Source organism: Triticum urartu, chromosome 4, assembly GCF_003073215.2.
Source record: "Triticum urartu cultivar G1812 chromosome 4, Tu2.1, whole genome shotgun sequence".
NCBI classification, from domain to species: Eukaryota; Viridiplantae; Streptophyta; class Magnoliopsida; order Poales; family Poaceae; genus Triticum; species Triticum urartu.
The window spans coordinates 592,577,579-592,599,462 of NC_053025.1; the positions used below are offsets into that span (position 1 = coordinate 592,577,579).

Consider the following 21,884-nt stretch of genomic DNA (forward strand, 5'->3'; position numbering starts at 1 on the left):
ATAATGGCCTGCATGCGTCAGCACGTACGTGCAGCAGCCAGTAAATACTTACATGCAGCGGCAGTGCCAGGACTACGACATTTTCGTGTCGCATGCAGCAAACCTGCCGCCACGGGATGTGGCGGCATGGGCCATCAGCCTCTTCCTGTCCCGTTCCTTGCTCAAACACCAGTTATACCTGGGCTGCCGCCATCGCCCACGGCGGCAGGTCCTACCGCCGGGACCCGCCGGCGCCCATGGCAGCAAGCGCCACGTGTCGGCTGCCGGCCTGTCGCCATGACGCATGTGGTTTTTTTTGTCAATACGGTGCGCAAGTCGTCTTTTTCTCAATATGAAACCATATGCGGTCCTTTTTGACAAAAAATCTACTGTGCCCATGCATCGCGGCTGATGGCCCACGTTCAAGAACGACGTGGCTCCGGCTGCCACCGAGATGTCCGTCTCCATTGCTCCTTTTTTTCAAGAAGGACGTCGCGTGATGACCCACAAGTATAGGAGATCTATCGTAGTCCTTTCGATAAGTAAGAGTGTCGAACCCAACAAGGAGCAGAAGGAAATGATAAGCGGTTTTCAGCGAGGTATTCTCTGTAAGTACTGAAATAAGTGGTAACAGATAGTTTTGTGATAAGATAATTTATAACGAGCAACAAGTAACAAAAGTAAATAAAGTGCAGCAAGGTGGCCCAATCCTTTTCTAGCAAAGGACAAGCCTGGACAAACTCTTATATAAAGAAAAGCGCTCCTGAGGACACATGGGAATATCGTCAAGCTAGTTTCCATTACGTTCATATGATTCACGTTCGGTACTTTGATAATTTGATATGTGGGTGAATCGGTGCTTGGGTGCTGTTCTTACTTGAACAAACATCCCACTTTTGATTAACCTCTATTGCAAGCATCCGCAACTACAACAAAAGTATTAAGGTAAACCTAATCATAGCATGAAACATATGGATCCAAATCAGCCCCTTACGAAGCAACGCATAAACTAGGGTTTAAGCTTCTGTCACTCTAGCAACCCATCATCTACTTATTACTTCCCAATACCTTCCTCTATGCCAAAATAATGGTGAAGTGTTATGTAATCGACGTTCACATAACACCACTAGAGACTAGACAACATACATCTCATCAAAATATCGAACGAATACCGAATTCACATGACTACTAATAGCAAGACTTCTCCCATGTCCTCAGGAACAAACGTAACTACTCACAAAGTATATTCATGTTCATAATCAGAAGGGTATTAATATGCATAATGGAACTGAACATATGATCTTCCACCAAATAAACCAACTAGCATCAACTACAAGGAGTAATCAACACTACTAGCAACCTATTAGTACCAATCCTGGACTTGGAGACAAGAATTGGATACAAGAGATGAACTAGGGTTTTGAGAGGAGATGGTGCTGGTGAAGATGTTGATGGAGATTGCTCTCTCCCGATGAGAAGAGCGTTTGTGATGATGATGGCGATGATTTCCCCCTCCCGGAGCCCTAGATTGATTCCGCCAAGGTTTCGCCTCGTGGTGGTGGAGTTTCCTCCCGAAAGGTTGCTGCTGGTTTTTTTCTCATCGAAAGACCTCATATAGCAGAAGATGGGCATCGGAGAGCCAACATGGGGCCCACGAGGTAGTGGGCGCGCCCTAGGGGGGCGCGCCCCCCACCCTCGTGGACAGGGTGTGGGCCCCCTGATCTTCATCTTTGGCGAGGATTTTTTATTATTTATTGAAAGATATTCCGTGGAGTTTCAGGACTTTTGGAGTTGTGCAGAGTAGGTCTCTAATATTTGCTCCTTTTCCAGCCCAGAATTCCAGCTGCCGGCATTCTCCCTCCTTATGTAAACCTTGTAAAATAAGAGAGAATAGCCATAAGTATTGTGACATAATGTGAAATAACAGCCCATAATGCAATAAATATTGATATAAAAGCATGATGCAAAATGGACGTATCAACTCCCCCAAGCTTAGACCTCGCTTGTCCTCAAGCGAAAGCCGATAACGATAAATATGTCCCCATGTTTAGAGGTAGAGGTGTCGATAAAAATAAAATACGGACATGAAGGCATCATGATTATTCTCATAACAACAACATATATAGATATTGTCATATGATTTCTTATACTCAAGTAATAATCTATTCACAATGCAAAAGTACGAATTATAAACCTTATTGAGAACCAACAAACTATAATCTCAGTCATTGAAGCAATTGCAATTTATCATAACATCAGAAAGAGTCTATGTCAGAGCTTAACAGCAAGTCCACATACTCAACTATCATCTAGTCCTTCATAATTGCTAACACTCACACAATACTTGTGGTTACGGAGTTTTAATCGGACACAGAGAAAGATAGGGGCTTATAGTTTCGCCTCCCAACCATTTACCTCAAGGGTAATGTCAACAATAATAACTCATGCTCCCCTACATCCAATTAGATATATCCATCAGGATCTTTCCAACATACTGTGCTTGCCAAAGGATAAAATGAAAAGGGAAAGGTGAAGATCACCATGACTCTTGCATAAGGTAGAAGATAATAATAAAAGATAGGCCCTTCGCAGAGGGAAGCAGAGGTTGCCATGCGCTTTTATGGTTGGATGCACAAAATCTTAATGCGAAAGAACGTCACTTTATATTGCCACTTGTGATATGAACCTTTATTATGCAGTCCATCGCTTTTATTACTTCCACATCACAAGATCGTATAAAGCTTATTTCTCCCACACCAATCAATTATACATATTTAGAGCAATTTTTATTGCTTTGTACCAATGACAACTTACTTGAAGGATCTTACTCAATCCATAAGTAGGTATGGTGGACTCTCATGGCAAAACTGGTTTAAGGGTTTTGGAAGCACAAGTAGTATCTCTACTTGGTGCTGAGAATTTGGCTAGCATGAGGGGGAAAGGCAAGCTCAGCATGTTGGAGGACCATGACAACATACTTTATCTCAGACATAAGAAAACATAACTCATTACGTTGTCTTCCTTGTCCAACATCAACTCTTTAGTATGTCATATTTTAATGAGTGCTCCCAATCATAAAAGATGTCAATAATAGTATATCTATATGTGAAACCTCTCTTTCCTTATTACTTCCTATTAATTGCAACGATGACAAAAGCTATGTTTGCCAACTCCCAACAACTTTTAATCATCACACTCTTTTATGTGAAGTCGTTACTCTCAATAAGATCAATATGAACTCTTTATTATTTTTATTTTCTCTTTCTTTTATTTTATTCACCCAAGATCATGGCAAAACAATCAAGCCCTTGACTCAACACTAATCTTTATTATATAACTCACGGACTAGATTACATAGAGAGATCATAAAGCAAAACTCAAAACTAGATCATACCATAAACTTTATTCTAATGGATCAAGATACTACTAATAGGATCAAACTAAGAAAACGGTAAAGATAGGAGTGTGATTCTGATACGATACCGGGGCACCTCTCCCAAGCTTGGCAGTCGCCAAGGGGAGTGCCCATACCCATGTGATTATGTCTCCTTCGTTGGTGAAGGAGGTGGAGGTGTTGTCGATGATGCAGGCTTGTCGCCCATCTTCCAAGGCATAGGCTCATCATCATAGAAGGATGATCGAGTCTCCGGGATCCTCAAATCTGCAGCCAAACTCATCCTTTTGAATCTATATTCATACTCACAGTTTTGGTTTTACAGGTCATAGATTTGGGCTTGAAGGTGCTCGATCTTCTCATGAAGCTTGAAGATGGCCTCCCCAATGTTGTCAGCATCCAGCTTGTGGTTGCTAGTGAACTCGGCGATCATCATGTGGTTGGAGTTGAGTCCACGTTCCACCATCCCTTGGCACTTGAAAACTTGTTGCTCCACTGCTTCGAGCCTTGTCTCCACGCTTCCGGTCCCCTTCGGTCCCTCTTCATCGCGGATGTGCAGCAACCCATCACGCAACTCAATGGCTTTAGGGTGTCGCAGCACCTCCGCGAGGTAAGGGTTGATGACCTTCTCGAAGAACTTGTCCTTGGAGGCACTTGGGGGCGTCATGATAATCTAGATCTGTCAGAAAAACAGCTCGAAACAAGAACAGAAGATAATTGCGTGATACGGGAGTCAAAACCTTCGGGAGAATATATAATGAATTTTTACCGACCAAAATACGTATCGTGCAAGAAAATGGAGTCCGGAAGGCACACGAGGTGCCCACGAGGTAGGGGGGCACGCCCAAGGGGGTAGGGCGCACCCTCCACCCTCGTGGAGCACTCGTGTCCTTCTCGGACTGCTACCTATTTTTCTATTTTTCTAAATATTTCAAAATGGAGAAATATTGCCTTAAAACTGTTTTGGAGTTGGTTTACTTACCGTACCACATACCTATTCCTTTTCGGAGTCTGAAACGTTCTGGAAAGTGTCTCTTATATATTCTTCCGGGGTTCCTGTTTCAATAACATTGGTTTCAACATTTATGGGATTACCTGAGATATAGTGTTTGATCCTTTGACCGTTTACCACCTTCGGATTTGTGCCTTCAAAGTTGTTGATTTTTATGGCACCGGAACGATAGACCTCCTCGATAACGTAAGGGCCTTCCCATTTAGAGAGAAGTTTTCCTGCAAAAAATCTTAAACGAGAGTTGTATAGCAATACATAGTCACCTACATTAAACTCACGCTTTTGTATCCTTTTGTCATGCCATCTTTTAACTTTTTCTTTAAATAACTTGGCATTCTTATAAGCGTAGGTTCTCCATTCATCAAGTGAGCTAATATCAAATAACCTCTTCTCACCGGCAAGTTTGAAATCATAGTTGAGCTCTTTAATAGCCCAATATGCCTTATGTTCTAGTTCGAGAGGTAAGTGACATGCTTTTTCGTAAACCATTTTATACGGAGACATACCCATAGGATTTTTATATGCAGTTCTATAAGCCCATAATGCATCATCAAGTTTCTTGGACCAATTCTTTCTAGACCTATTAACAGTCTTTTGCAAAATATTGAGCTCTCTATTACTCAATTCTACTTGACCACTAGACTGTGGGTGATAAGGAGATGCAATTCTATGATTAACATCATATTTAGCAAGCATTTTACGGAAAGCACCATGAATAAAATGTGAACCACCATCAGTCATTAAATATCTAGGGACTCCGAACCTCGGAAAAATAACTTCCTTAAGCATTTTAATAGAAGTGTTATGATCAGCACTACTAGTTGGAATAGCTTCTACCCACTTAGTAACGTAATCAACAGCAACTAAAATATGTGTATATCCATTAGAGGCAGGAAAAGATCCCATATAATCAAAGCCCCAAACATCAAATGGTTCAATAACGAGTGAATAATTCATAGGCATTTCTTGACATCTACTAATATTACCAATTCTTTGACATTCATCATAAGATAAGACAAACTTACGGGCATCCTTGAAGAGAGTGGGCCAATAAAACCCGGATTGCAATACCTTATGTGCAGTTCTATCTCCAGCGTGGTGTCCTCCATAAGCTTCAGAATGACACTTGCGTAGGATCTATTCCTGTTCATGCTCAGGTACACAACGTCTAATAACACCATCTACTCCTTCTTTATAGAGATGTGGGTCATCCCAAAAGTAATGTCTCAAATCATAGAAGAACTTTTTCTTTTGTTGGTATGTGAAACTAGGTGGTATGAATTTAGCAACAATGTAATTAGCATAATCGGCACACCATGGAGTACTACGGGAAGTATTTATGACATTTAATTGTTCATCAGGAAAGCTATCATCAATAGGTAGTGGGTCATCAAGAATATTTTCTAACCTAGACAAGTTGTCTGCAACGGGGTTCTCAGCTCCCTTTCTATCAACAATATGCAAATCAAATTCTTGTAGCAAGAGAACCCATCTAATAAGTCTAGGTTTAGCATCTTTCTTTTCCATAAGATATTTAATAGCGGCATGATCTGTGTGAATAGTTACTTTTGAATCAACAATACAAGGTCTAAACTTATCACAAGCAAATACAACTACTAAGAGTTCTTTTTCAGTAGTAGCATAATTTCTTTGAGCATTGTCTAGAGTCTTACTAGCATAATGGATAACATTTAATTTCTTATCAACTCTTTGCCCTAGAACATCACCTACAGCATAATCACTAGCATCACACATAATTTCAAAGGGTAAATTCCAATCAGGTGGCTGAACAATAGGTGCAGAGATCAATGCTTTCTTAAGTATTTCAAATGCTTCTACACAATCATCATCAAAAACAAATGGTATATCTTTTTGTAATAAATTAGTCAGAGGCCGAGAAATTTTTGAGAAGTCCTTAATGAACCTCCTATAAAATCCGGCGTGACCAAGGAAACTTCTTATACCTTTGATGTCCTTGGGACATGGCAGCTTTTAAATAGCATCAACCTTGGCTTTGTCAACTTCAATACCTCTTTCAGAAACTTTATGCCCCAAGACAATACCTTCATTAACCATAAAGTGGCACTTTTCCCAATTCAAGACAAGATTAGTTTCTTCACATCTCTGCAAAACTCGATCAAGATTGCTCAAGCAATCATCAAAAGAAGATCCATAGACGGAAAAGTCGTCCATGAAAACCTCACAAATCTTTTCACAAAAGTCAGAGAATATAGTCATCATACATCTTTGAAAGGTAGCAGGTGCATTACATAAACCAAAAGGCATACGTCTATAAGCAAAAGTACCAAAAGGGCACGTAAAGTGGTCTTAGATTGATCTTTAGCTGACACAAGTATTTGAGAGAAACCGGAATAACCATCTAGAAAGCAATAATATGCATGTTTGCATAATCTTTCTAGCATTTGATCAATAAAAGGTAAGGGGTAATGATCTTTCTTAGTAGCTTTATTTAATTTGTGGAAATCAATTACCATCCTATATCCTGTAATAATTCTTTGCGGAATCAATTCATCTTTATCAATAGGAACAACAGTAATACCTCCCTTCTTAGGGACACAATGGACAGGACTTACCCACTGACTATCAGTAACGGGATAAATTATACCTGCCTCCAAAAGCTTTAGTATTTATTTTCTTACCACTTCTTTCATTTTAGGATTAAGCCTTCGTTGATGATCACGAACTGGTTTGGCATCTTCTTCCAGATTTATTTTATGTTGACATAGAGTGGGACTAATGCCCTTAAGATCATCAAGAGTATATCCAATAGCAGCACGGTGCTTCTTCAGAGTTTTCAATAATCCCTCTTCTTCATGCTCTGAAAGGTTAGCACAAATAATAACAGGATATATTTTCTTTTCATCAAGATAAGCATATTTAAGATTATCAGGCAACGGTTTAAGCTCAATCACGGGATCACCCTAGGGTGAGGAGGATCTCCTAAGATTTCAACAGGCAAATTATGTTTCAGAATAGGTTCCTGATTAAAGAATACTTCATCTATTTCCCTTCTTTCATTCATAAACATATCATTTTCATGGTCTAGCAAATATTGTTCTAAAGGATCACTAGGGGGTACGGCAATAGAAGCAAGACCAATAATTTCATCCTTACTAGGCAATTCTTCTTCACGGTGTTGTTTACTAAATTTAGAGAAATTAAACTCATGGGACATATCATCCAAGCCAATAGTAACAACATTCTTTTCGCAGTCTATCCTAGCGTTGACAGTATTCAAGAAGGGTCTACCAAATATAATGGGACAAAAGCTATCTTGTGGGGAACCAAGAACAAGAAAATCAGCAGGATATTTAGTTTTCCCACACAAGACTTCAACGTCTCTAACAATTCCCATTGCTGATATAGTATCTCTATTAGCAAGCTTAATTATGACGTCAATACCTTCTAACTCAGCATGTGCAATTTCATGCTTGATTTCTTCGTATAAAGTGTGCAGTATAACACTAGCACTAGCACCCATATCACATAAGCCATCATAACAATGATCTCCTATTTTAACAGAAATAACAGGCACGCCTACCACAAGTCTATGTTTATCTTTAGCACAAGGTTTAGCAATTCTAGCAGTTTCACCGCAGAATTGAATAACATGCCCATCAATATTATCAGATAAGAGATCTTTAACAATAGCAATATTAGGTTCAACTTTAACTTGCTCAGGAGGTGTGTACATTCTAATATTACTTTTACGAACAACAGTTGCAGCTTTAGCATGATCATTTATCCTAACAGGGAAAGGTGGTTCACCACATAAGAAGTAGGAACAATAGGATCATTATAAGTGACAGTCTTTTCTTCAACTTTAGTAGGTGCAGCTAATTTTACTTCTGTGGGAGGATGATATTTAAACCACTTCTCCTTGGGGAGATCAACATAGGTAGCAAACGATTCACAGAAAGAAGCTACTATCTCAGAGTCAAGTCCATATTTAGTGCTAAATTTACGGAAAACATCGATATCCATAAAAGACTTAACACAATCAAACTTAGGTGTCATACCTGACTCCTTACCTTCGTCGAGATCCCAACCTTCAGAGTTGCGTTTAATTCTATCCAATAAATTCCATTTGAATTCAATAGTCTTCATCATAAAAGAGCCAGCACAAGAAGTATCGAGCATGGTGCGATTGTTTTCAGAAAGCCGAGCATAAAAACTTTGAAGAATTATTTCTCTTGAGAGCTCATGATTGGTGCATGAATATAACATTGATTTAAGCCTCCCCCAAGCTTGAGCGATGCTTTCTCCTTCGTGAGGCCAAAAATTATATATATAATTGCGATCACAATGAACAAGATGCATAGGATATATAATACTTCTGGTGAAATTCCAACTTCATTCGTTTATAGTTCCATGATCCCGTATCATCACATAACCTATACCATGTCAATGCGTCTCCCTTCAAATATAAAGGGAAGACCTTCTTCTTAACAACATCATCGGGTACACCTGCAAGCTTAAATAATCCACAAACTTCATCCACATAGAGTAGATGTTCATCAGGATGCTTTGTTCCATCTCCCGTAAAAGCATTAGCTAGCAGTTTTTCCATCATACCCGAAGGAACTTCAAAGGGAAAATTTTCATTTTCAGTAGGTTCAATAGGTTGAGGAGCAACTCTTTGCTCTACTGGTCAGGGTGAAGATACCCCGAACAAGCCCCTCAGAGGATTACTTTCCATAGTAACAAGTGACAGTAAATTTCAGCACACTATATAAATTTTTCCTTATCAAATTCCACCTACCAAAGGCTCTTCACTCCCCGGCAGCGGCGCCAGAAAAGAGTCTTGATGACCCACAAGTATAGGGGATCTATCGTAGTCCTTTCGATAAGTAAGAGTGTCGAACCCAACGAGGAGCAGAAGGAGATGATAAGCGGTTTTTAGCAAGGTATTCTCTGCAAGTACTAAAATAAGTGGTAACAGATAGTTTTGTGATAAGATAATTTGTAACGAGCAACAAGTAACAAAAGTAAATAAAGTGCAGCAAGGTGGCCCAATCCTTTTGTAGCAAAGGACAAGCCTGGACAAACTCTTATATAAAGAAAAGCGCTCCCGAGGACACATGGGAATATCGTCAAGCTAGTTTTCATCACGTTCATATGATTCGCGTTCGGTACTTTGATAATTTGATATGTGGGTGAACCGGTGCTTGGGTGCTGTTCTTACTTGAACAAACATCCCACTTATGATTAACCTCTATTGCAAGCATCCGCAACTACAACAAAAGTATTAAGGTAAACCTAACCATAGCATGAAACATATGGATCCAAATCAGCCCCTTACAAAGCAACGCATAAACTAGGGTTGAAGCTTCTGTCACTCTAGCAACCCATCATCTACTTATTACTTCCCAATGCCTTCCTCTAGGCCCAAACAATGGTGAAGTGTTATGTAGTCGACGTTCACATAACACCACTAGAGGCTAGACAACATACATCTCATCAAAATATCGAACGAATACCAAATTCACATGACTACTAATAGCAAGACTTCTCCCATGTCCTCAGGAACAAACGTAACTACTCACAAAGCATATTCATGTTCATAATCAGAGGGGTATTAATATGCATAATGGATCTGAACATATGATCTTTCACCAAATAAACCAACTAGCATCAACTACAAGGAGTAATCAACACTACTAGCAACCTACTAGTACCAATCCCGGACTTGGAGACAAGAATTGGATACAAGAGATGAACTAGGGTTTTGAGAGGAGATGGTGCTAGTGAAGATGTTGATGGAGATTGCCCTCTCCCGATGAGAGGAGCGTTGGTGATGATGATGGCGATGATTTCCCCCTCCTGGAGGGAAGTTTCCCCGGCAGAACAGCTCTGCCGGAGCCCTAGATTGGTTCCGCCAAGGTTCCGCCTCGTGGCGGCGGAGTTTCCTCCCGAAAGGTTGCTTCTGATTTTTTTTCTCATCGAAAGACCTCATATAGCAGAAGATGGGCATCGGAGAGCCAACAGGGGGCCCACGAGGTAGGGGGCGCGCCCTAGGGGGGGCGCCCCCCACCCTCGTGGACAGGGTGTGGGCCCCCTGATCTTTATCTTTGGCGAGGATTTTTTATTATTTATTGTAAGATATTCCGTGGAGTTTCAGGACTTTTGGAGTTGTGCAGAATAGGTCTCTAATATTTGCTCCTTTTCCAGCCCAGAATTCCAGCTGCCGGCATTCTCCCTCCTTATGTAAACCTTGTAAAATAAGAGAGAATAGCCATAAGTATTGTGACATAATGTGAAATAACAGCCCATAATGCAATAAATATCGATATAAAAGCATGATGCAAAATGGACGTATCATCGCGCCGCTGGCGGCCACCGAGATGTCCGTCCCCATCCTATCACGTCGGATCCAATCTATTTCTTTCCATCCAAGGCGTGCTGCATATTTTCCGTTGTATTAAATTGGTTCTCTTTCCCACAGGGGCGGCCGTGCTTTTCTCCCTTCTTTATTTTATCAGTTTTCTCTCGCTTGTTAATTCCTTCTCTTAACTCTTGAGGCGGCTTGATGATTTCAGATTGCACAGATATTTAAATTAGTGACATAGGATGTAAAAAAGCGAGGTGGTACTATTTGACATGAAGTCTATTCAAAACTCAACCCAACTCATAGCTCAGCTGGATGTAGTCACTATAAGTGATCGATCGAAATCACTAATTAAGGAGTACTCGTTGCAAAGAATACTCCACCTTCCCAGGTCACGACAAGTGGTGCACATGTAGCGCGCCACTTGTCGCAACCTGGTAGTTTTCCCTTTTTTGTAGATCCGTTTATTCAATACGTTTTATCTCTTAAACCGTGCGTCCAAATATCAAACCGTTTTCACCATTGGATTCCTCGCGTCGAAATCTTCAAAACTAGATCCCATGTTGATAGGTTTTGACGAACATTTTTTTCATGAAAAAAACCGGACCAAAAAACCAAACCGGGAGCACGATTTTTTTCCCTTTCTGAAAGAGGCACGCCCGTGCCTTTCGCGAAATCACAACCGTGTCTCTCGGGGAAGCAAAACCGTGACTCTCGTGGAAGAAAAAAAATAGAAAACATGTTTTTTCTCTTTTCGAAAAGAGGCACGCCCGTGACTCTCGCGAAAGCACAACCGTGCCTCTGGCGAAAGCAAAACCGTGACTTTCGTGAAAGAGAAAAAACAGAAAACGCATATTTTTTCCCTTTCCGAGAGGCATGGAAGTGACTCTCGCGAAAGCACAACCGTGTCTCTCGCGGAAGCAAAACCGTGACTCTCGTGAAAGAAAAAACAGAAAACGCGTTTTGTTTTTCCCTTTCCGAGAGGCACAGCCGTGACTCTTGCGAAAGCACAACCGTGCCTCTCGCGGAAGTAAAACCGTGACTCTTGAGAAAGAAAAAAAACAGAAAATGCGTTTTTTTTTGTTTTTGAAAGGCATGGCCGTGACTCTCGCTAAATCACAACCGTGCCTCTCGCGGAAGAAAAAACCGTGACTTTTCGCAAAAAAACGCGTTTTTTCGTGAATTTTTTTTCGAACATTTTTTTGTCGAAAAGCTAAGGAAGACCGGGGAAAAACCAAAACGTCGAAAAAACCCAGAAAAAAACCGTTTAAAAAGCCGAAAACGCGTGCGGAAAAATAAAAAAACAAAATCTGAAGGGAGCGTCCAGAGCGCGATACATGGCGAATGGCTGAGAACGCGCCAAGTGGCGCTGATCATTGTGAGGCTTCCGAAGGAGCGCTTGTTAACTAGTTGCTCCCTCATGATCGATAGATCGTGAGTTCGACTCCTACCACTACAGATTATATTTTTATGCCTTCTCTCGTATCCAGCATGGGCCTGGGCTCCAGTGGGCTAGATTCGTTAAGCTTCCAGAAAAGCCAGATGGGCCGCGTGACAATTCAGGGGGCACGGGGCATAGAGACTATTCGTAAAAGAAAAAGAAAAAGCAGAGAGACTAGTTAGTGGCTTAGTGCCATCTTCTGACAAAGAAACATTGCGCACATTATAGAGATATAATAGAGCGTTAAATCGCGAGTGGACATGCAGCCACGCGCGGTGGGTATCCACACCGCTCGTTCCTATGTGATTCGTGCAACTCTAATACATCTAGCTGGTATTACGTTTTCCACCCCCCGTATACCAAGTGGTATAGCTTGTGTATTAGCTCTGACATCTCTGACAAGGCAGGCTCACGCATTGAAGTGAGGCGTGCGTCCATTACATCTCAATTCCAATGGCTTGTTGCATCAGGCTCCCCACGGTCTTTTTAAACTTCCGACTTGCTTGTTACTACTGCGCAACCATTCTTCCCAGTGCTCCTTCTCCACATCTCTCAGTCTAGCCGCAACTCACAAGCATGTGTTCATCCATGTCCCGGCATAGCTCCACACCGCCAATCAGCTGCCTCCGCTCCCTCTCATCCGTTGGCCGAATGCAAGGCGCGCGGGCTACGTGGTCTGTTTTTTTTTTCTTTTTTTAGGAAAAAGCCACTTGGCACACTTAATTAACTCAAATCAAAGTTACATCATCTACAGTGTCCGAAAATAAAAACCCGGGGGGATCACCATCCCAAACAAAAGTAGAGTTCGAATCAAAACTATGTCTAGCTAGATTGTGCGCCAATCTATTAGCCTCCCTAGGACAATGCGTGAAAGAAACGTCACCTATACGGAGAGCCTTTTGAAAGCAATCCGCCAAAATAGCAGAGTAAGGGCTCCATATTTCAATCACACCATTGCAAGCTTGAATAATTTCCAGCGAATCTGATTCAACAATCACCGGTTGACAGCCAAGGTCTTCCAACAGTTCCAGCCCTCGCTGAAGTGCGATCGCCTCCGCCGTTGTTGCATCATGGAGATGAGTTAGCAGCCACGAAGCCCCCGCCACAGCCTCACCACGACTGTTTCGGAGAACAGCAGCTGCGGCTACGTGGTCTGGTTTGTCTCAGGAACGGAAGAAAACCCAGTGAAGCAATTCTACAAGTGCAAACATCATGGAGTAAGTTTGTCAAGATCCTTTCCATCCATCTTCTCCACGCCAGTCTAATATTTTATTTTTCTTTTGCACAACAGAGGATGCAGTTTCTGGAAGTGGGACATCTGATTTCCCATGCATTCTTGAAGAGAATCAAACATGGCTGAAGAACATTTCATCCTGGGCATCGTGAACATGCTGGTCATGACCATGCTCTTCATGCACAAGCTCTGAAGCTTCTCCCCTTTGCGAAAGGACTGAGTTTTCATATGTTTCTTATTTTCTGTGTGTGCTCATCCCTGCATGCATCTGCTAGTACATGTTGCGTCCTACGCGGGCAGCAGGCTGGCCTACCAATAATACATCTTCAACAGTTGTGTGCATGCATGCAACATTAATTAAGGAGAGTTCGTAATAGAGCTTTAGACTAGCCACAGTGGGAGTTACTTCAGCAGTAACATCGAGTCCAACTCAGCAAATTTGCTTATGTGGTAATGAGTTAATGAGGAGAGAGGGAGTTGTAGTAACTTAGCTAGTTACTGTAACATCACATGTTCCAATGCAATATGAGTCTATAACATAATAAATAAAACTTTGCATGTTACTACATTTATGTTACTACCCATTATGAAGGTAGTAATATAGTCTAAAGATATGTGTATGTTACTCACCGTGCAAAACAAATGAAAATACACCAACCAGCAAGGACGCCATTAATACAACAACATCAATAAATCAGCAGTGGACAGCTGACATGCGTTAAATTCCATAGCAAGACAAACTGAAATGGCCTGCGCCCATCAATTCAGCCCAGCTGCCCTGCAGCCCATTATGACACCCATCAAGAATTTACATGCCATCAACAAATCGCTCTCTGCAAATCCTGTTAGTGTTGTTTCCGGTGCGGTTACCCTTTCAGCATTTGTTGTTCTCTCGCCCTGGCATCGCTTCTTTCATTTTCCTGAAATCATCAAGCAATGAGATACTTCTAGCACCAAACTAGTAGTTGTGACAAAAAAAACGCGACAACAAGATTTAACTCGACCAGATCCAGACCTCGCCCCGATAAATGTCGTCATGCTAGGGGTTTGAGGGAGCAGAGAGAATAGAGAGAGAAGATTATGGGTGGGCAAGCTCAGTCGTACACAAACAAAACAAAAACGGCAGATCAGATATATATCTACCGAAGCCATCTCCTCTTTTTCCTCTGTGTTCTCCACAAGGCACGGCTTGGAGTTGGAGAAGATCTAAAGTGCGCTCCAACAGCATGTGTGCGTGCTTAATGTTGCCTTTTTTAGGCAAGAACACGCTTTATTAATTAACAAGAATGTTTACAGGTCTTGTCAATGGATCGTAGGGTAAACCCAACCAAATGTGTGTGTGCTTAATGTTGTCTGCCCGGAGTACTTATGCCATCGCCCTAATTGCGACCTGGGCCGCTAACTGACAAGCCTGTATTCCTTCTAACATAAATGCCGTCTGGCTCACTAGAGGGGTGTATATCACAATGTACTCTCCAGCGTCGGTGATTAATGTGTCAGGTATTGTGAATGGGCTTATATTAAGTAGCAATCCTGATGCATGCATGGACGTACGGGATTACGGCATTGCATGGCCGCATGTCCTAAAAATTCACGTCCTATAATAATAGAGTGATTTTTTCCCACCATGTACGGGATATACCGTGCATGTATCCACCGCCAATCATTGCTTTCAGATCCCTAAAATCATGAGTGGAAACTTTGCATGCTAGAAAAAGGACATAAATGTTCCCACCAACCAATAGTGTTTTAATTTGCAGTGAATCAAGTCCAACAGATCTAATGTACCGTACCCTTCTTTAATACTAGAACACATGTAATGGCCTTGCAGCCGTAACATATGGCATGCCTATAAGAGAACCACAAACTCAGTGCTTGCTCGCCTACTTCAAGTTGTAGAGTCGTTCAGCGTTTTGCGCATGCGAGAGATCAAGATCAACATCGGCGTGTGAGGCATCAGGATGTTATGTGGACAGAAGGAGCTCCAGTGTAGTTTACTCTGTGCAATATGGAGAAGTCGTCATGCCGATTCATGTGATGTCAATTCTGTAGGATGAACTTCATCAGTGCACGATTGCAAGAGGAGCCATGTTTCGCTCTGGGGTGGCTCCGGTAGAGGATATAGGAGATGATGCGTCATGTTGACTCTGATGCTGGAACTTGTACAAAACAAAGAAAAGAAAAACGGAAGTGAGCCTCATTCAGTAGATAACAATCATAGATTGACATGGTGCCAAGTTATTGTAGGGTAAACAAAGTAGAGACAGATCTTACAACTGCAAGAGAATAAATCGTAGACAAATGCGAGTTTTCAGTACTTTGTTGCTGCCTGGACGACCAAATATTTTTTTCTTCAGATCATGATAAATACAGCACACGAGAGACTGGTTTGTAAGAACAGGCACCATCCATACAGCTACAAAATGTCACATTTGTGCAACAATGCAGTACCAGTTACCTCCATTAACAACACGAGATAAACACAGCTGAAAAGAGAGGGTAAATAGTTTGTGCTATCTTCTCAGACGACAAATAATTACCAGCAGTATAGTTTGCAAAGAACAGACCACCATTCATACAGCTAAAATGCAACATTGTACAACATACAGTACCAGCTATTTTCGTTAACAATGGGCCATAGTAAGGAAAGAAAAAAAATTACAATGCCTCACTATTTTCTGCATCATGACAACCGAAATGTCCCCAAAAAAAGTAGAGAATGGCTCTGACAGCCGCTGATCTATCATCAAATGGTGGGCAGGTCAGGGCCCCTGTTGTAGTTCTCGACAAACAAAATGCACAATAATTGCATGACCAAACTACCAATATAGAAGGTCAGCAACCATTTCATCGGTCAAGGATTCTAGCAACTCTGCTGTTATGTCTTTTGCAGCTTCATGTGACTCCGTCTTGAAGTCGACCCAGCTCCCGAGAGGGCCACTCATTTCTTTGTACACGAGTTCATCCACCATCCACTCCTCGGCAACCTTCAGACTGGTCATCTCTTGGTAGATTTCTTCCGGCGAGAGCTTCTGCAGAACTGCCATCCCCGTAAACCATGAGCTGTAACCAGCATTGAAGTAGTATGTGCATTTCACGCTTAATACTTCATTCACACAGTCAAAGAGCAGCCTCCGAATCATTCCGAAAGATTTACCCTCTTCTTCACCCACTGGCAGCCTAAAATTGCCATTTAGTTCTTCAAACAGATGTGGATCCAGGATATTTGAGCTATCAAATCGCTCGAAGTAAGAGCAAGCATTATCTCTGACAGAAATAGCATTCAGTATTTCTCTTAAGAACTTTATCTCCATACGACATGAGCTGCTGCTTTCTGATGGATGTGTTGTTTCGGCTAAAGTCGCTGTGATTGATGAGGCTGTATCAGAATATTCTGATAAAGCCTCCACTTCTAGGACCCTACCATAGTGTGTCGAACCAGATGTTGCTGCTCCTTCTGTTGAACTAAATAACCTTGATTCTGAAAAGGGAGAAATATTGAAGGTTTTGAGAAAGATCTGTGGCTAGTGCTATTGCAACAACAAAGAAACTGTATACTCACTCACCATTTGCATTTGTTCGGCTCTCTGCAGAGCTGCAGGTTTCTGTTGAAAGAGAAGCTTCCCATGTAGAATGGGGGCTTAGGTGAAGATGCTCTAACTCCACTTGATCAATGAAACCATTATCATACTTCACAGATTGAGATGACTGGCCATAAAGAGAAGCTAATGTTAGCATATAAACCAGTTCTTAACTTGTGATGAACATGTACATAAATCCAGGCTCAGCGCTGTATTGATGGCACAGTTAGTTCCCAATTTCCGCAGTTTTGCAGAGAATGAGAAGGTCAAGTGTTCAAAGTTCAAACTATCAAGTCTCAATGCAGTATACCAAAGCTAAATTCCCTTCCTACCTGTATGATCAATGAGATCAATTCAGTGTTTCTATCTTTGCTCAAAGCTGATCATGTACAACCCCAATATCAGTTTACTGCTGTTGCTTCTAAAGGACAACACAGATAGTTGCTCTTTATGTTGTACTATCAACTACTGAACATTCAGGTTTTCACAATCTTCAAACATGAGTGCAAGATAAACTAATCATGTTCACTAATCCTTGCTCTAGAATGTACCATAGCTATATGGAGAAAACATACTATGCCTAACTAGGTAACATGGTCATTTGTTTTCCAGCCAATGCTCACAAGGAAAATGGTACCATGCATAGGACATGTAGTTGGCAAGAAATAGGTAAAATAGGAAGAGTGGTATCTCAAATGCCATACCTGATCATCTTTTAATACAAGATCTGTCCGGGGGAATTTGTCTTTTCCATCCTTTGAAGACTGTATGGAGTCCCTATCATAATCAGTAGATGCAATGCTGGATGTGTCACAGGCTGATGCCGTGTCATCCAAACCTGGTGAAGGGGCGTATATTCGAACACCATTGGCTGGCTTAGAATAGGGTGACCTCACCCCAGAAGTCAATTCTCTCAACTTCTGCTCAAGAAGAAGTCTCAAATAATCACCATCTATGGTATCTGATTCAGTGTTTGATGTGTTGCTTGAAGTTGACACTGAGTTCCAATTCTCTATTGACCGTTTTTCCACTGAATGGGGAAACTGAGAACCATGTAATGATTTGTCAACTGGTGAGGTAAATGTGAACGAAACAATCTCAGTGCTGATTTTCTTTTTGTTCGTGGTGAAAGATGATTGCTCCTCTATCACAATATTGTGCCGAACACGCCTTGGGCTTCTTTCAGTGAGAACTTTATCACTTGGCTGGTTTTTCTTTGAACGCATGCCCTCATCTGGTAATCTTCTCGGCTTGGGGATTGTTTTGGCTGTAGAGTTTGGTCTTCTGTTTGCATAGTTGGTTGGCTGCAATTCCCCCTTTCTGTTGCCTTTCATAGTGTTTTCAGAGCGTGCGCTTGTGACCCCAGCCTTTCTGGGAGCAGCATTTGGTGGATGCAGGTTTCTTTGTTGTTGACTGTGTGTTGCTGACTTGGGATTCAGCTTGCGCTCAACACCCATAGCATTCTGCTTTGTGTTATTTTGCACAAGCACGTTGGAAGAACTTGCCATGCCCACTCTGCTACTAATCTTCTGCCTTTGTTGACTGGACCCGTTTCTCTCAACCATGTTATGTACAGGATCCGTGCGAGTTGGAGGTTTCCTACTGCTTCTGCTTACACCTTCTCTCCCTTGGCCATTTGTAGCTCTAAATTCTGACGATGGTCGACTGACGGCCTTGACCCTTGGAGCAACTGGAGCACCACCATTTGACTGTGAGAACCTGGCAGAAGAGGATGTCTCTGAAGTTACCAAACTTCCATCCAACGATCTTCCACTCTGTGGCTTAGAAGATGCAGAGCCATCACGCCTTCTTGCCGCTTGGGACATTTGCTGGACTCTTACAATCTCCGTTGGGCTGAAGGCACGCACATCATTTGAGTACCCAGCATCACGGACTCTGTAAGAGCTAGTATTCTCAGCTCCAGGCCCAATAATCCTAGATGCCGCCTCCATTATATCAGCAGCATTTCTGCTTGATACATGATTAGGATTCTTCACTGGGGAGAACAACTTATGCTGTGCAACTGAAAGTGTCCTTTTGGCAAACCTTGGAGGCAGCGCTTCCATTCTAAACCGATCAATGGGACTACTCGGCATCTTATGAGGGCTAGAAAGGCCAACATAGCTTCTGCCAATCAACTCATCATGGGCAATAGTTTGGAAGGTATGTTGCCCGGTAAAAGGGACCGGGTAGGGTCCAGATGAGCTTGCCGCAGGCATGGAGTCCAAACCCATAAGCCTCGCCACAACAGTGGGTCCCGTCCTCGCACAAGCTTCGTCGTCGATTACAGAGGATGAACAGCTATGCTCGCTGCTTTCCTTCATACTCATCCCATCTTCAAGGATCTGCCAATATGCACAGTTTGAGACATCAGAATGACAGTAAACAAGCAAACAGAGCAGCTAGAAAAAAGATGATGCAACCCGAACACGCACCGAGTTTGATGGCGTACTCGGCATGCTGCCGTCAACTTCCTTCCCATCTACTGAATTCCCTGCAAGGAGAGAATTGGTGTGTGAGCTCAGCAGCCCCTGTTTTTATTCCTGGAATTTTATCAAACCTTACAGCAACCACTTGATTCGTACAAAACATTTGCTTACCCTGGGACGGCGAATATCCCCCGCCTCCACTGAAGAGCCGCCGCTTGGACTTCTTGCTCTTGCTCCAATCAAAGAGGCCGAAGAAGCCATGCCCCTTGGATGCAGCTTTCTCCACATCCATCCCTCCTCACTGTCCAAAACCTGCAAATCAAACATGTCACACTCAACTACTCAAGCACAAGAGAATCGAATAAAAGCAATCACATTTCACGAAAACGCAGCTAAAAGTAGGTAATCGACAGAGCGCCAGCGCCGGACCAATCATCCCCCCAAAAAATCCGATCTTTATCTGGAATTTGACCCGGACACAGGGGAGGGAGAGCAGGGCGCCAGGCAACCCAAGGCAGATATACCGAGAATGCAGGTAACACCCATACCTGCGAATCGAGCGCCGGAAGAAACCCTCCGGGGAACCAGCCGCCGAAGCCGGAGAACGCCGGCGAAGATCCGTCCTTCCGCGCGCGGCACGGGGTCAACGGCGCGGGACTGGCCGGAGCAGCAGCGCGCAGCCGGGGCCAAATCGCCGCGCGGACCGGCCCGGATCGAGCCGCGCCGAACCGTGGCCCGCCGGGGAAGGAGCCACCCGAAGCAGCGATCTTTCTCCTCGTCCCTTTCGGCGGGCGGCGCGGCGGAGGTGGAGGAGGAGGAGGATCCGCGGGGGGGCGTCACGCCAGGGCCGGAGGGGGGCTGAGGGGGCGGGGGGCGGCCGCGGCCGTGGCGCCCATCAATGCTGTCCTGTCCTTCTGCCGTGCTGCACGAGGAAGACGGGGGAGGGGGAGGGGGAGGGGAGTAGGAGGAGGAGAGAGAGGGGGGGACGGACGGGGAAGGAAATTGAAAAGGGAGCCCGGCTCCGGTCCGGGATGGGGATCCAGATCGTTATCGCTCTCTGCGTCACGATTATTGTATGTCTTGTTTGTTTGCTGTTTTACCACGGCCCGTGTTCAAAATTTGAATCTTTTTTGTACCCACCCCCAACGGCTCACCAGGCAGGCCATGTCATGGTCAGGACTCTACTCTACTTGGGTTAAGTTAAATATATAAATAAGTAGGGGATTGTTGAGGGTAACTATGGTGATTAGGAGCTTAAGTAGGGCTGTGAAAAAATAAGAGGTTGAGTGAGGTGAAAGGCGGGATGTCGCGACCACTTGGCGCCTGACAACTGCGCCAATCAAACATCCCAATTCACCTTTATTTATTATAAAGAGAAGTTTATTCGTGGTTTTCATGGTTATGTGTCCACATTCTTAGCACGAACAACCATTTTTCATAGGAACAAATAAAACATTTTATCACGGCTAATTTGCCCCATGGCATTGAAAAATGCTGACATGATAATTATATACATGTCATTTTCTATCGCGAGTGATAAGATTGGTACCCTCGTGGTCGAGCTCTAGGTATGCCATTGATTTTGAGTTTGGGGACTTTTTTACTCTCCTGGTGTAAAAAACGTTCTTATATTATGATATCACTAGTAGAAAACAGGGCTTTGGTCACAGCTCAATGTACACATTAGTCCCGGTTGCGTTACGAACCGGGATTAATATGAGCATTAGTCCCGGTTCGAGCGGCTAGAGCGTCGTGAAGGCATTAGTTCCGGTTCAAATGGGACCTTTAGTCCTGGTTTGAGACACGGACCGGGACTAAAGGGTGCGATACCCTTTAGTCCCGGTTCGTATCTCAAACCGGGATTAAAGATTAGACCTTTAGTCCCGGTTTGAGACACGAACCGAGACTAAAGGGTGCACATCATTTAGTCCCGGTTCGTATCTCAAACCGGGACTAAAAGGGTTCGTGTCTCAAACTCTACCCCCCCCCCCGGTGTATCATCATTTCAGTTTTGAAAAAAAACAAAAGAAAATGATAAAAATTTCCAAAATTAAAATCCTTCGAGATGTACTTATATTACCACATCTACTAGTTACGAAAATTAAAAAACTTAAATTTGGACATGTTTTGCCAAAAAGTGTTATGAAAAAGTAAAACGGCTATAACTTTTGCTACGATGTCGGAAAACGTATAACATATCAAAATTTCAGCACGAAAATTCATATCCAATTTTGACGGACATAGGCCGTTTTGCAAATTTTTAGAATCCTCAAATTCTAAAAGGAAAAAAAGTTATGCTCAAATTTCAGTTTTTTTGAATTTTGATTAAATCTGGTCAAACTGTGGTCAAACTACTTATCAAGAAGTATTAGTATTATTAAATAATTATTCAAGAATATTAGTGTTACTAAATAATTATTTCAATTTTTTTGAATTTTGGTCAAATCTGGTCAAACTACTTATTC

At 42.6% G+C, this 21,884-nt stretch overlaps 1 protein-coding gene across 1 annotated transcript; it reads right to left on the reverse strand.

Moving 5' to 3' along the window:
• Positions 1-15,901: 15,901 nt before the first annotated feature.
• On the reverse strand, positions 15,902-20,382 carry LOC125552968. The gene is made up of 6 exons (XM_048716694.1): positions 19,968-20,382; positions 19,591-19,731; positions 19,426-19,484; positions 17,695-19,335; positions 16,976-17,117; positions 15,902-16,890 (listed from the first exon to the last, which is right to left on the reverse strand). Exons 2-6 carry the CDS (start codon positions 19,709-19,711, stop codon positions 16,229-16,231), a joined length of 2,625 nt encoding a protein of 874 aa, XP_048572651.1. The 5' UTR covers positions 19,712-19,731; positions 19,968-20,382; the 3' UTR covers positions 15,902-16,228.
• Positions 20,383-21,884: the final 1,502 nt, after the last annotated feature.